Source organism: Curcuma longa, unplaced genomic scaffold, assembly GCF_044706935.1.
Source record: "Curcuma longa cultivar G26 ecotype Majalengka, Jawa Barat unplaced genomic scaffold, ITB_CL_G26_1.1 utg2646_np1212_2152390_RagTag, whole genome shotgun sequence".
Classification (NCBI taxonomy): domain Eukaryota; kingdom Viridiplantae; phylum Streptophyta; class Magnoliopsida; order Zingiberales; family Zingiberaceae; genus Curcuma; species Curcuma longa.
Window position 1 is genome coordinate 155249 of NW_027435599.1, and position 13163 is coordinate 168411.

General features: G+C 36.5%; 2 protein-coding genes across 3 annotated transcripts; one reads left to right on the plus strand and one right to left on the minus strand.

Moving 5' to 3' along the window:
* Positions 1-5913: 5913 nt before the first annotated feature.
* Positions 5914-8644, plus strand: LOC141819926 (glucose-1-phosphate adenylyltransferase small subunit, chloroplastic/amyloplastic-like). Its single transcript, XM_074707188.1, has 9 exons — positions 5914-6177; positions 6570-6866; positions 7001-7270; positions 7369-7548; positions 7666-7769; positions 7852-7963; positions 8056-8154; positions 8300-8419; positions 8528-8644. The coding sequence occupies exons 1-9, from the start codon at positions 5914-5916 to the stop codon at positions 8642-8644; spliced, it is 1563 nt and encodes a 520-aa protein (XP_074563289.1).
* Positions 8645-9336: 692 nt separating this feature from the next.
* On the minus strand, positions 9337-12258 carry LOC141819978 (protein YELLOW LEAF 1, choloroplastic-like). Of its 2 annotated transcripts, none has more exons than XM_074707248.1 (5): positions 12175-12258; positions 11640-11723; positions 10538-10674; positions 9794-9869; positions 9337-9679 (listed from the first exon to the last, which is right to left on the minus strand). In XM_074707248.1, the coding sequence occupies exons 2-5, from the start codon at positions 11695-11697 to the stop codon at positions 9480-9482; spliced, it is 471 nt and encodes a 156-aa protein (XP_074563349.1). In that variant the 5' UTR covers positions 11698-11723; positions 12175-12258; the 3' UTR covers positions 9337-9479. The 2 variants fall into 2 exon arrangements, with proteins under 2 accessions (XP_074563349.1, XP_074563350.1); XM_074707249.1 differs by having other exon boundaries at positions 11640-11713; positions 12175-12256.
* Between the last annotated feature and the right edge of the window lie 905 nt (positions 12259-13163).

Below are 13163 nucleotides of genomic sequence, written 5' to 3' on the forward strand. Positions count from 1 at the left end.
ATCAAAATGAAGGATTTGTCGAAGTTCTCGTTGCCCAACAAAGCCCTGAGAATCCCAACTGGTTTCAGTTATTATAATATATAATTCAATTGTTTATTATGCCAAAATTAGTATTGTATATTAAGTAAATTTTGTATAAAATTTTACAAAGTTCAGATATAATTGGCTCGCTTAATACTGTTTTTGAATATCATATCCAGGATACTGTTGATGCTGTAAGACAATACTTGTGGCTTTTTGAGGAGCATAATGTGATGGAATTCTTGATTCTTGTCGGTGATCATTTGTATCATATGGACTATGATAAATTCATTCATTTACATGGAGAATCATGTGTTGATATTATCGTGGTTGCTCTGCCAATGGATGAAAAGCGTGCAACTGCCTTTGGCCTTATGAAAATCGATATGATGAAGAAGAAAGAATTATTAAGTTTACAGAGAAGCCAAAAGGAGAGCAACTAAAGGCAATGCAGGTGAAGTCTATTTCTGGTGTTATAACATTTCATATCCAATATATACACAAGCTCGACATTTGCCTCCATCTATAATGCTTGATACTGATGTTACCGATAGTGTCATCGGTGAGGGATGTGCGATTCAAGTAAGATTTTTTTGAGATTCTCCATTTTTTTTATTTTTTAGGGGTTATCAAAATGAAGGATTTGTCGAAGTTCTCGCTACCCAACAAAGCCTAGAGAATCCCAACTGGTTTCAGGTATTATAACATATAATTCAACTGTTTATTGTGCCAAAATTAGTATTGTATATTAAGAAAATTTTGTATTAAATTTTACAATGTTCAAATATAATTGTCTCACTTAATACAGTTTTTGAATATAATATCCAGGGTACTGCTAATGCTATAAGACAATACTTGTGGCTTTTTGAGGAGCATAATGTGATGGAATTCTTAATTCTTGTCGGTGATCGTTTGGACTATGAAAAATTCATTCAATTAAACAGAGAATCATGCGCCGATATCATCGTGGTTGCACTGCCAATGGATGAAAAACGTGCAACTGCCTTTGGCCTTATGAAAATCGACGAAGAAGAACAAATCATTAAGTTTACATAGAAGCCAAAAGGAGAGCAACTTAAGGCAATGCAGGTGAAGTCTATTTCTAGTGTTATGACCTTTTATATCCAATATATACACAAGCTCGATATTTGCCTCCATCTATAATGCTTGATACTGATGTTACCAATAGTGTCATCGGCGAGGGATGTGTGATTCAAGTAAGATTTTTTTTGAGATTCTCCATTTTTTTATTTTTAGGGTGGTTATCAAAATGAAGGATTTGTCGAAGTTCTCATTCCCCAACAAAGCCCTGAGAATTCTAACTGGTTTCAAGTATTATAATATATAATTCAATTGTTTATTGTGCCAAAATTAGTATTGTATATTAAGTAAATTTTGTATAAAATTTTACAAAATTCAGATATAATTGACTCGTTTAATACTGTTTTTGAATATCATATCCAAGGTACTGTTGATGCTGTAAGACAATACTTGTGGATTTTTGAGAAGCATAATGTGATGGAATTCTTGATTTTTGTCGATGATCATTTGTATCGTATCGACTATGATAAATTCATTCAATTACACGGAGAATCATGTGCCGATATCATCGTGGTTGCACTGCCAATGGATGAAAAGCGTGCAACTGCCTTTGGCCTTATGAAAATCGCTATGATGAAGAAGAAAGAATCATTGAGTTTGCACAGAAGCCAAAAGGAGAGCAACTGAATGCAATGCATGTAAAGTCTATTTCTGGTGTTATGACGTTTCATATCCAATATATACACAAGCTCGACATATGCCGCTATCTATAATGCTTGATACTGATGTTACCGATAGTGCCATCGGTGAGTGATGTGTGATTCAAGTAAGATTTTTTTGAGATTATCCCTTTTTTTTTGTTTTTTAGGGTGGTTATCAAAATGAAGAATTTGTCGAAATTCTTGCAGCCCAACAAAGCCCAGAGAATCCCAACTGGTTTCAGGTATTATAATATATAATTCAATTGTTTATTGTGTCAAAATTAGTATTGTATATTAAGAAAATTTTGTATAAAATTTTACAAAGTTCAGATATAATTGGCTCGCTTAATAATGTTTTTGAATATCATATCAAGGGTACTGCTGATGCTATAAGATAATACTTGTGGCTTTTTGAGGAGCATAATGTGATGGAATTCTTAATTCTTGTCGGTGATCATTTGTATCGTATGGACTATGAGAAATTCATTCAATTAAACAAAGAATCATGCGCCGATATCATTGTGGTTGCATTGCCAATGGATGAAAAGCGTGCAACTGCCTTTGGTCTTATGGAAATCGACGAAGAAGAACGAATCATTGAGTTTGCAGAGAAACCAAAAGGAGAGCTGTTGGATATGATTTTGCAAGGCAAAATTAAAGTGCCATCGATCGTTGAAAGTCTGATATGACTTCAAAATCGAAATCTACGTTTCGCGTAGATAAATCTAGACTATTAATTTGCTCAAAACCGATTATGGGTGAATGAGAATTAATTGACTAAAGTGGTGTCCAAAATAATATTAAGGAAAAGATGGGATTTTAGTCCCACATTGCTAACCGGCGATAGCTAATGTTTCCTTATATGTGTTGCTGTGTTAATGAAGTTAACACAAGAAGCACAGGTACTCTCTATCCTTGGGCGAGCTGGTGCTCGCACCTGTGAGCCCGCCACCCGCCACGTGCGCACGTGCGCACGTGCGCATGTGCGCAATGGGCGCTTTGTAGGCGCACTTTGCACTTGTCGTCGCGAGGAGCATTGAGGATCTTAATTTATTGCTTCAGGTGACATTGCAGTGCCTGCGTGACACTCGGGTGACGTGTCGGGCGCGCATGTGACGTGGCATTGCCTGTGTGGCATCCGCGTGGGCAAGTAGAGGTGACTGTGTTGTTGATTGGGCAGACAGATGGCAACCGTCGATTAAAGAGTTGTGATGGATCGCTTGTGATGCGATCTGGAGCGTTGGATCGCGAAGGGTCACGATCATACCGCTTGGGAAGAGACTTGATCTGAAGCGTCGGAGTGAATGGATCCAGATCCGATGGCTGATGGTAATAAGCGAGATCTGAGGGTTGTGTCCCTCAGATCTGATGGATGAGATTCGAGTGGGCTGTGTGAAGGGTTACAACCCTTCAAATTGGACGATCCAGATCGATCCAGCCCAAAGAACACATCCTCTCTTCAAACCTCTTTGATTAGTATAAATAGAACCCTCCAGATGGTGGAAAACTCATCGAATTCATCGATTCAAGCCTTCCTTGTGCATTCATCCATCTAGTGCATTCGGAGTCAAAAAAGCCTACGAGCAAGTTCGTCGGTCTCGGAATTTGGAGTGCTACGATTCCGAGACATTCGTCGTTGTATCTTGGGAACGAGTTGCTGCTATCCGTTGAGCACTGTAGCGGAGCAATATCGTTTACGGAGATAGTGTCCAACACTAGCCTCGACGACCCATATCAGTTTGCGTACTCCCGGAGCTACCGGATTCAACAAGAGCAACTAAAGGCAATGCATGTGAAGTCTATTTCTGGTGTTATGACCTTTCATATCCAATATATACACAAGCTCGATATTTGCCTCCATTTATAATGCTTGATATTGATGTTTTCGATGGTGTCATTGGTGAGGGATGTGTGATTCAAGTAAGATTTTTTTGAGATTCTCCATTTTGACACCTTTTGTTTCCTATAAATTTTGCTAAATACTTGTTGACATTATTTGCAGAAATGCAAGATTCTCCATTCTATAATTGGCTTTTGATCTTGCATTTCGGAAGGTGGAGTGATAGAAGCATAAAATCAAACAAACCTTATAGCACAGAAGAAAATTTTCATAACAGATTTAAATACACATACCAAGGCGCAGCAGCACAAATCACTGCGGCAGAGCCAAGTCGCCGAGCATCCAATGTTTGCCTTAATGCATGGCATTTGGTGGTTCTGGGCATCGAGAGAGGAGAACCTTGCAGGTGGATCCATCTTGATTCTCCTATCTCTGCATCAAGATGTAGCATTTCGCTATATACGATCAGAAAACTCATGCGCAGGGCAAAAATTAAGGGAGACAAATAGAGCAATTAATGGTAAGCCATGTCATAAATATTCCTGTGTATATGTTTTGCTAAAAACAATTAGAAAGTATACCAGTATACCACCAAGCCTTCTGTTAAGATTCTTTTCTATGATATTAAAAATTTCAAAGTTCCTGCTAGACTTCCATTTCCTCTTGATATGGGACAATTCTACTACTTGCCATAAAGGCATCAGGTTGCAACCATACGTAGTGTCTTTGCCAGCAAAGTGGAACCTTGAAGCTACATCGACCTCGGTCCTCCTCAGGTGAGCCAATTACCTCATTCCCAAGAAGCTACATTCACCTTGGCCAAATTCAATGAGCTCACAAAGTGCCAAACCAAACTGTCATCACATCGGATGTCTTTTCTAGCTCGTTCATTTCAATTTACAAGTTTTTTGTTTTTTAGAGTAATTGCTAAAGTTTTTTTTTTTTTGGATGTCCATGTATATCTGTCTATTAATAAATACGTCGAGATGGTTTTGGTTATTTATTTGTTACAAATTATATTAATGTAAAAACATATATTTAAAAAATAAATTAACATATAATTTGAGATTAATATAAAATTTAAAATTTTATGCAATGGAATTTATTAAATGTAAAAATAAATTTAGCATGACAAATGAATTAACATAATTTGAGATTAATATAAAATTTAAAATTTTATGCAATTGAATTTATTAAATGTTAAAATAAATTTAGCATGGCAAATTAATTTAGCATGTTAAATTTCCATTGTTCAATCAGCAAAACAATAAGTAAATTAACAGTTTTAATTGATATATCATGAAAAATAAAGAAGCTTATTAATGAATTAGCTATTTGATTTATCCAAATTAAATACAATCCATTTTAAAGATTAAAAAAATAAAAGTTGAATTTTTATTTAGACAATTAAAATTGAAATGTCAAATTATACTTCTCAAAAAGTAAAAAAAAAAATTTTTTGTGCAAACAAATTCTGATATATAATGGAAAAGACCAAGTAAATTAACAACTTTAATTGATTTATTATGAAAAATAAATAATTTCGTTAATGTATTTAGTAAATTTATAACTTTAATTAATGTATTTTTAAAAAATGATGAATTTTATTAATCTATATATTTGCTTTGATAAATTAAAAACTATAATCTTGTAAAGTTAAAAAAATAATAATTAAGCTATTTGACTAATCAAATCTAGTAATAAATTAATTTCATAATAACTATAATTGAAAACAAATTCCTACATTAAAACTAAAGTAGATATGGAAATAATATATCTTAAATTATTTGTTAATTTGTTAATGTATCTTTGAACTCTAAAATTATAATCTAGTAACTTTCGAAAAAAAAGATATTGGTTATATATTTAATTAAAAATATAATTTTTTCTTAAAATTAAAATGCATGAAACTCAATTTAAAATTTTAATATTTAATCCAAACAATTTAAACTACTTTTAATTTAATATCTATATCTATATCCATCTAAATCATAATTATTTACTATCTATCTTAAATTCATATATTATTATATTTTAACATAATTTTTTAAATTTAAAGAAAAATCATATTTTTATGAATAAAAGTTAATAAATATTTGGTTGAAGCATACCAAGTCATCTAATATACCGAGTCTCAATTTAATTTAAAATTATTTTATTTTATTTTTCTGACCAAGCTATAAGTAAATAAAAAAATATGAGAGATTTAAGTAAAAATGTACAATAAATTTGGATGTCAGGCTCTATTTAAACTAAGAGAAAGCCTTTCGATACTTCGTACTTTCTTCGAAATCCATCGATCAAACCGCAATGGCTTCCTCGATCGGCGCATTCTCTGCCCTCCAAATTCTCGCCGTTCCTTCCAAGCCCTCGCCTTTCGCCGAGCACCACACCTTCCTCGGCGGCCGCAATGGGGGCCTTTTCTTCTCCGATCGTCTTTCCAGCGAAAAGTTACTCAGTCTGAGGTCGGTGGCGGCAAGGAGAAGAGAGGCGAGGAGCCCCATGGTCGTCTCCCCCAAGGCTGTATCCGACTCGAAGAGCTCGAAGACGTGCCTCTTCCCCGACGCGAGTCAAGTGAGTTAATTGATCTTTACTTATTGTTCTGGGATTTTGAATACTTGAAATCTCATAGGGTTTCTTTGACTTCGTAGGGGCCTTAGGAATTTTTTTTTATGTTGTTAATACACAAACTGATCGGTTTTTCGAATTGTGTTTCGAGTGTTTTTGTTTTGATTTGAAATTTCAAAAATTATCTCAGAAAGAGAGAGAGAGAGAGTTGTTTTTTAATTTGATTACGAATTCTGAATGAACTGTATTTTTCTAATAATACCATTGCTTGTAGATTGAGAAAAAAAATTGTTCTATATCGATTGTAAATTATAAAGATTTTTTTTCTCAATATTTCAATATTCACCAGTCTAAAAATGCATTTAAAATTAAACTTATTTATCTCCCTTCTTGGACAGAGTGTGTTGGGTATTATTTTAGGAGGTGGCGCAGGAACTCGGCTATATCCACTGACAAAGAAGAGAGCTAAACCAGCAGTTCCTCTCGGTGCCAACTACAGACTCATCGACATCCCCGTTAGCAACTGCTTGAACAGCAACATCTCCAAGATTTATGTTTTGACACAATTCAATTCAGCTTCGCTAAATCGCCACCTTGCACGGGCTTATGGAAGCACCAGGGGTGGTTACCAAAACGAAGGATTTGTCGAAGCTGTTGCTGCCCAACAAAGCCCCGAGAATCCCAATTGGTCTCAGGTATTATAATACATAATTCAATTGTTTATTGTGCCAAAATTAGTATTGTATATTGACAAAAATTTTGTATAAAATTCTTACAAAGTTCAGATATAATTGGCTCGCTTAATACTGTATTTGAATATCATATCCAGGGTACTGCTGATGCTGTAAGACAATACTTGTGGCTTTTTGAGGAGCATAATGTGATGGAATTCTTGATTCTTGCGGGTGATCATTTGTATCGTATGGATTATGAGAAATTCATTCAATCACACAGAGAATCATGCGCCGACATCACCGTTGCTGCACTGCCAATGGATGAAAAGCGTGCAACTGCCTTTGGCCTTATGAAAATCGACGAAGAAGGACGAATCATTGAGTTTGCAGAGAAGCCAAAAGGCGAGCAACTGAAGGCAATGCAGGTGAAATCTGTTTCTGGTTTTCATCTAAATTTACAAATTATCAAGAGCTACTTGGTTTTCATCTTAATTTAAGTAATTTCATTGTTCACAAACTGCAGGTGGATACCACTATTTTGGGTCTCGATGCAGAAAAAGCAAAGAAGATGCCATTTATTGCTAGCATGGGCATCTATGTGATCAGCAAAGACATAATGCTTAAGTTGCTTCGCGATGAGTTCCCTTCGGCAAATGACTTTGGTAGCGAAGTAATTCCTGGGGCAACCAACCTCGGATTGAGAGTATGTCTCCCCATTTATTTTAATTGTCTGTTTGATCTATATATGATGTTATTAGTATATTGTTTAAGGACATTCTGATTTGCTAGATGCTAATATATGATTAATTTGTAATCCAAGGTACAAGCTTATCTATATGATGGTTACTGGGAAGATATTGGTACCATAGAAGCATTTTACAATGCTAATCTTGGGTTAACGAAAAAGCCAGTGCCCGATTTCAGGTACATTAAGAGAATAGCAAGGATTTGTTTTGCTTATAAATTTTTTCATTGTAGTTACTTGGGTGAGTTGTTTAAATTGCAGTTTTTATGACCTTTCATCTCCAATATATACACAAGCTCGATATTTGCCTCCATCTATAATGCTGGATACAGATGTTACTGATAGTGTCATCGGCGAGGGATGTGTGATTCAAGTAAGATTTTTTTGAGATTCTTGATTTTGACACCTTTTATTTCCTATAAACTTTGCTAAATACTTATTGACATATACTTTTTGTATTTGCAGAAATGCAAGATTCACCATTCTGTAATTGGCCTTCGATCTTGCATTTCGGAAGGTGCAGTGGTAGAAGATACTTTACTAATGGGAGCTGATTATTATGAGGTAAAACTTACATATGGCTGATGATCTGAGTTCGATAAATTGATACTTAGAAGAAACATTTTCAGTATTTAATGTTGTGTTTTCATTTTGCTTATTGACGAATTCATAAAACATTATCGGTGAACGTAATTCATCATTTATGCAGACTGAAGCTGACAAGATTCTATTAGCTGCGAAAGGCGATTATCCAATTGGAATTGGTAGAAATTCTCATATTAGAAAAGCCATCATTGATAAGAATGTTCGAATCGGAGATAATGTTAAGGTGCTCTTAAACTCATTGATCTTTCAACAATTATAACTTATGATATTCCTTTGAAAACCTACAATATTAAAAATTTTAACCCTCTCTTTTGTCGATTTGATATTGCAGATCATTAATATTGAAAATGTGCAAGAAGCATCAAGGGAGGCCCATGGATACTTCATCAAAAGTGGCATCGTCACGATAATAAAAGATACTTTAATTCCTAGTGGAACAATAATTTAATGTTTTTCCTCATTCATTATAATTTATAAGTTTTTTTTATTTTTTTTTTAGGGTAATTGTTAATTTTTTTTTTGAATGTTCATGTATTTGGATTTTTTTTAACAGTATGTATGCCTATTAATAAATAAATTGAGGTGGTTTTTGAGAATTTTAGAAATTATGTTTATTTTAAAAAATATTTATTTTATATTGTAATTATTACAAATTATAGGAATATACAAAAATATATTTTAAAAATAAATTAACATAATTTGAGATTAATATAAAATTTAAAATTTTATGTAATGGAATTTTTTAAATATTAAAATAAATTTAGAATGGCAAATGAATTAACATAATTTGAGATTAATATAAAATTTAAAATTTTATACAATAGAATTTATTAATTGTTAAAATAAATATAGCATTACAAATGAATTTAGCATGTTCATTGACAAAACAATAAACAAATTAATAATTTTAATTGATATATCATGAAAAATCAAGAAGCTTATTAATGAATTAGCTATTTGATTTATCCAAATTGATATTAGAATAATTTTTCAATTAGCTTCATAATTAATTTTTAAACCATATTGTTACTTGAAAATTTAGAACAAATTTTACCATCAAACAACATTTAGAAATTTGGAAAATTATTTCCTATTAAAAAAGAGATTAGATATAAACATTTGTTTTCATCTTACTAGTGATTTATGAGAAGGGAAATTCTATTAGATCTATTCAGGTGTTGATGTTTAAGGAAACAAGATGTCCATATGGTTCCATGCAAACAAATGTTGATGTCGAAGAACAAACTAGTTATGTATTTAATAAGCTAAAACATGGGCGAGGATCAGTATCTTGCTTTTTGTTTGCCGTAGGACCCCTCGTCTTCTTGATCCTTCATTAGGCCTAAGAAAGCGAGCAAGCCGAAGAAGAAGAAACCACCAGCCCAGTGGCCGCCCCCTCCTCCACCCCCACCCCCACCACCGTCGTCGTCACGAGGCGGGAAGCCGGTTCCTCCATCGTCAAGCTCTGGTGATTTCTCCTTTCCTAAGAGAGTAAGATAAGGTGTTTCAGTTAACCAATAAATAAGCATGCAACAAACTGTTATTGACTTGGCATGATTTGAAGATTTTGGCTTCGGAGCTTTAAATTGTTGGTCACCTTGGACAGGAGCGATTGTTATCGTTGACGATTGGCGCGTAACTGTCTGCGTTTGCTCCGCCGCACATCTTGCATTCTGCAAGTGAGACAAGGTAGAACATAGTGAAGGAAAGTGTCTGTGTAACTTAGATTTGGATGTTAATATTTGCTGGATCTAAGTGCCCAAAAGATCGTCTGTGTCCGACGCTCTGAAGAAGATAAAAAAGTCATCTAGGAAGTTGATTTAGCAAACATCACGTCAGTTTGTATTCATGTAGGCCATTAGTTCAGTTGTGCCAGAAACTTAACTACTAACTAAATTTCAACATCAAAACTGCTGAACGGTACAAAGGTTCAAGCAACTAACACGGTAATACTTGTGCCCTGGACAAAACAGCCACAGATCATGGATCTAAAGGATTAAATTTCAACATTAAAACTGATGAACAAAGCAAATGTTCTAAGTAACCAACACGGTAATGCTTGTGCTCTGGACAAAGCAACCACAAATCACAGATTAGTGTGGCTTAAAAGAGAGCTGAATAAACAAGATCTGCTGCCAAATTTAACCATTCGCTAACTCTACGTTAGATCAAAATCTGATTCGTACTAGAAGAAATATCAGAAGTTGGGGAAACACAGAAGAAACCGTACCTAAGTAACTAATGTCCCAAGGCTTCTATCTTTCAACATTCCAATGGCATAAAGGCAAACAAACCTTATAGCACAGTAGAAAATTTTCAGAACAGATTTAAATACACATACCAAGGCAGCAGCACAAATCACTGCAGCAGAGCCAAGTCGCCGAGCATCCAATGTTTGTCTTAATGGATGGCATTTGGTCGTTCTGGGCATCGAGAGAGGAGAACCTTGCAAGTGGATCCATCTTGATTCTCCTATCCCTGCATCAAGATATAGCATTTTGCTATATACGATCAGAAAACTCATGGCAGGGCAAAAATTAGGGGAAGCAAATAGAGCAATGGTAAGCCATGTCATAAAATCATAAAAAACACAGAATCCTCATTTTATAACTACCTAGAAGCTTCGATGACATCAGAATCGTAAAAATTGGATTGAATAATTTTCAGGTGACTGGTTAGTATAGTGGGTCAACTGGTCAAATTAGAGAGAGATATCCCTGTACTTGTATATTTTGTTTTGCTAAAAACAATTAGAGAGGATACCACCAAGCCTTCCGTTAGATTCTTTTCTATGATATTAAAATTTTCAAAGTTCCTGCTAAACTTCCATTTCCTCTTGATATGGGACAACTACTTGCTATAAATGCATCGGGTTGCAACCATACGCAGAGTCTTTGCCAGCAAAGTGGAACCTTGAAGCTACATCGAACTTGGTCCACCTCAGGTGAGCCAACCTCATTCCCAAGAAGCTACATTCACCTTGGCCAAATTCAATGAGCTCACAAAGTGCCTAAACCAAACTGCCATCACCTCGGACAAGTTACATGAGCCCCAATAAGCCTCGCACTCGGCCTTGACCAAACTCAACTTGTACTCATTCGGCTATATACCATTATTATGATCCAAGCCTAATTATTGAATCTAGTACTTTAATTGGTTGTGAACCAACTGTAACACATCTACACTTTAAACCAAAGCATTCTTCTTGGACCTATATATTCTTTAAAACATGTATTCACAAATTTCTCCCACCTTAATGTTTTAAATACCTCATAAGTGTCAAAAACAGCTAGTTTATGACATCAACAGTTTGCCATTTACTTTACAATTTATTATAAAAAAAAGGAGATCCATGGGCAAAGTTCAAAATATTATATCACTCTGAAAATGGACAATCATGCTGATCACAAAATCATCATATGCTCATGTTAGTGTGGATGTACCTTGAAGATTTTTAACTGCAGTCGATAGAGTAGGCGCAATTGCCCCTGTTAGAGACATGATGCGATTGGAAACTCTGCAAAAGACTAGCATGCGAACACCATCAGTACAAAATTAAAACAAGGAGAGACATTAAAAGTAACTCGATACAATCAATAATGGAATTAAAGTAGAGTCTTGGGCTCCAAAAATTTCTAGCTCAAACAATTGATCCCTATGTAACTTGTTTATTCCCCCTTCTGTTTCATATAGCCCCAAACCCGCAAAAATCCCCTAATCTACGGTTGCATCAAAATTAAGGCACCGCCTCAGCTCATAGGGCATACAAGTTCAGGTCACAATCCTGTCTTAATTTATATAAAAACCAATTTCCTACAGAGATCATTCTTTGTTGCGGAGCGCGAAAGGAAAAACAGCCAAAAGGAAAAGATAAACTGAATCGAGTCATCAAAGGAACCAAAGCTGCAGCCATGAAATAATTGTTCCGAAATCGATATTGGGGAAGAACCACGAGATCGAAAGGAACGAGGAGAATACCTTCAATTCCTTACGGACGCCCTCCGAAACGCGCCGAGAGGAAGACGAAAATAGAGATAGAGGACCGAAACGCGAGGCGAAGAGAACTTTGCCGATGGATTGGGCGATCTCTCATAAAGGCAATCCTTTAAGTGGGCCAGGCCTTCCAAGCCTAAATCTCACTGTTAATGGCCTGCTTAGCCCACCTGGTGGCCTTCCACCGAAAAGATAAGGTCCAGCCCAATAGGAGATCTACCTGGGAATTTATTTTTATAAATAAAATTACCTATTCACAAAAAAAATAATTTCATAATATTTTTAATCATTCCTTCTAGGTCACGTCCATTATTAATTTTGAACACCTGTCCCTTCTCCGCCCAGCGTTATTATTGCACCGTCTTCGTCGTGTTGGTTGCGGTGCTGACGCGCCACAGCTGTTCATCACGCGGCGCCGCGTGGAGTTATCGATAGCCTCCTTCATAATTAATATATATATATATATATATAGGAATTTGCTCTGCCGCGCGACAAATCCGCACCCGTCCGCGACGCCGGTTTCTCCTCCGACGTTCGCCGCTTCTCCGCCACTGTTCACCGTCGTCCGGCCACCAACGGCCGCCGGACCGGATGCGTTGGAAGGCCAACTCGCCGGCTCTCCGGCCGGGCCCGGATTCCAGCCGGATTGTGGCCGGAATCCGGCTGAAATCCGGCCAGAAACGCGACAGAGACGCTGTTGGCCGATTCCAGCCGAAATCGGCCGGATTCCGGCCGAATCACGGCCGGAGACCGGCCGCGGTCGACGCGCCCGGCGCCGGCGCGTCGACCGCGGCCGGTCTCCGGCCGTGATTCGGCCGGAATCCGGCCGATTTCGGCCGGAATCGCCCAACAGACGCTGTTGGCCGATTCCGGCCGAAATCGGCCGGAATCCGGCCGAATCGCGGCCGGAGACCGGCCGCGGTCGACGCGCCCAGCGCCGGCGCGTCGACCGCGGCCGGTCTCCGGCCGCGAAT

What these genes read in the sequence shown, in the direction of transcription:
- LOC141819926 (XM_074707188.1), top strand. Translation starts at nt 5,914, where the DNA reads ATGGCTTCCTCGATCGGCGCATTCTCTGCCCTCCAAATTCTCGCCGTT. An exon ending in TCTTCCCCGACGCGAGTCAA is followed by an intron (nt 6,178 to 6,569) that starts GTGAGTTAATTG and finishes CTTCTTGGACAG; the next exon opens with AGTGTGTTGGGTATTATTTT. An exon ending in TGGGAGCTGATTATTATGAG is followed by an intron (nt 8,155 to 8,299) that starts GTAAAACTTACA and finishes TCATTTATGCAG; the next exon opens with ACTGAAGCTGACAAGATTCT.
- LOC141819978 (XM_074707248.1), bottom strand. Translation starts at nt 11,697, where the DNA reads ATGTCTCTAACAGGGGCAATTGCGCCTACTCTATCGACTGCAGTTAAA. An exon ending in TGCAGTTAAAAATCTTCAAG is followed by an intron (nt 10,675 to 11,639) that starts GTACATCCACAC and finishes ATCTTGATGCAG; the next exon opens with GGATAGGAGAATCAAGATGG. An exon ending in AACAATCGCTCCTGTCCAAG is followed by an intron (nt 9,680 to 9,793) that starts GTGACCAACAAT and finishes TTACTCTCTTAG; the next exon opens with GAAAGGAGAAATCACCAGAG.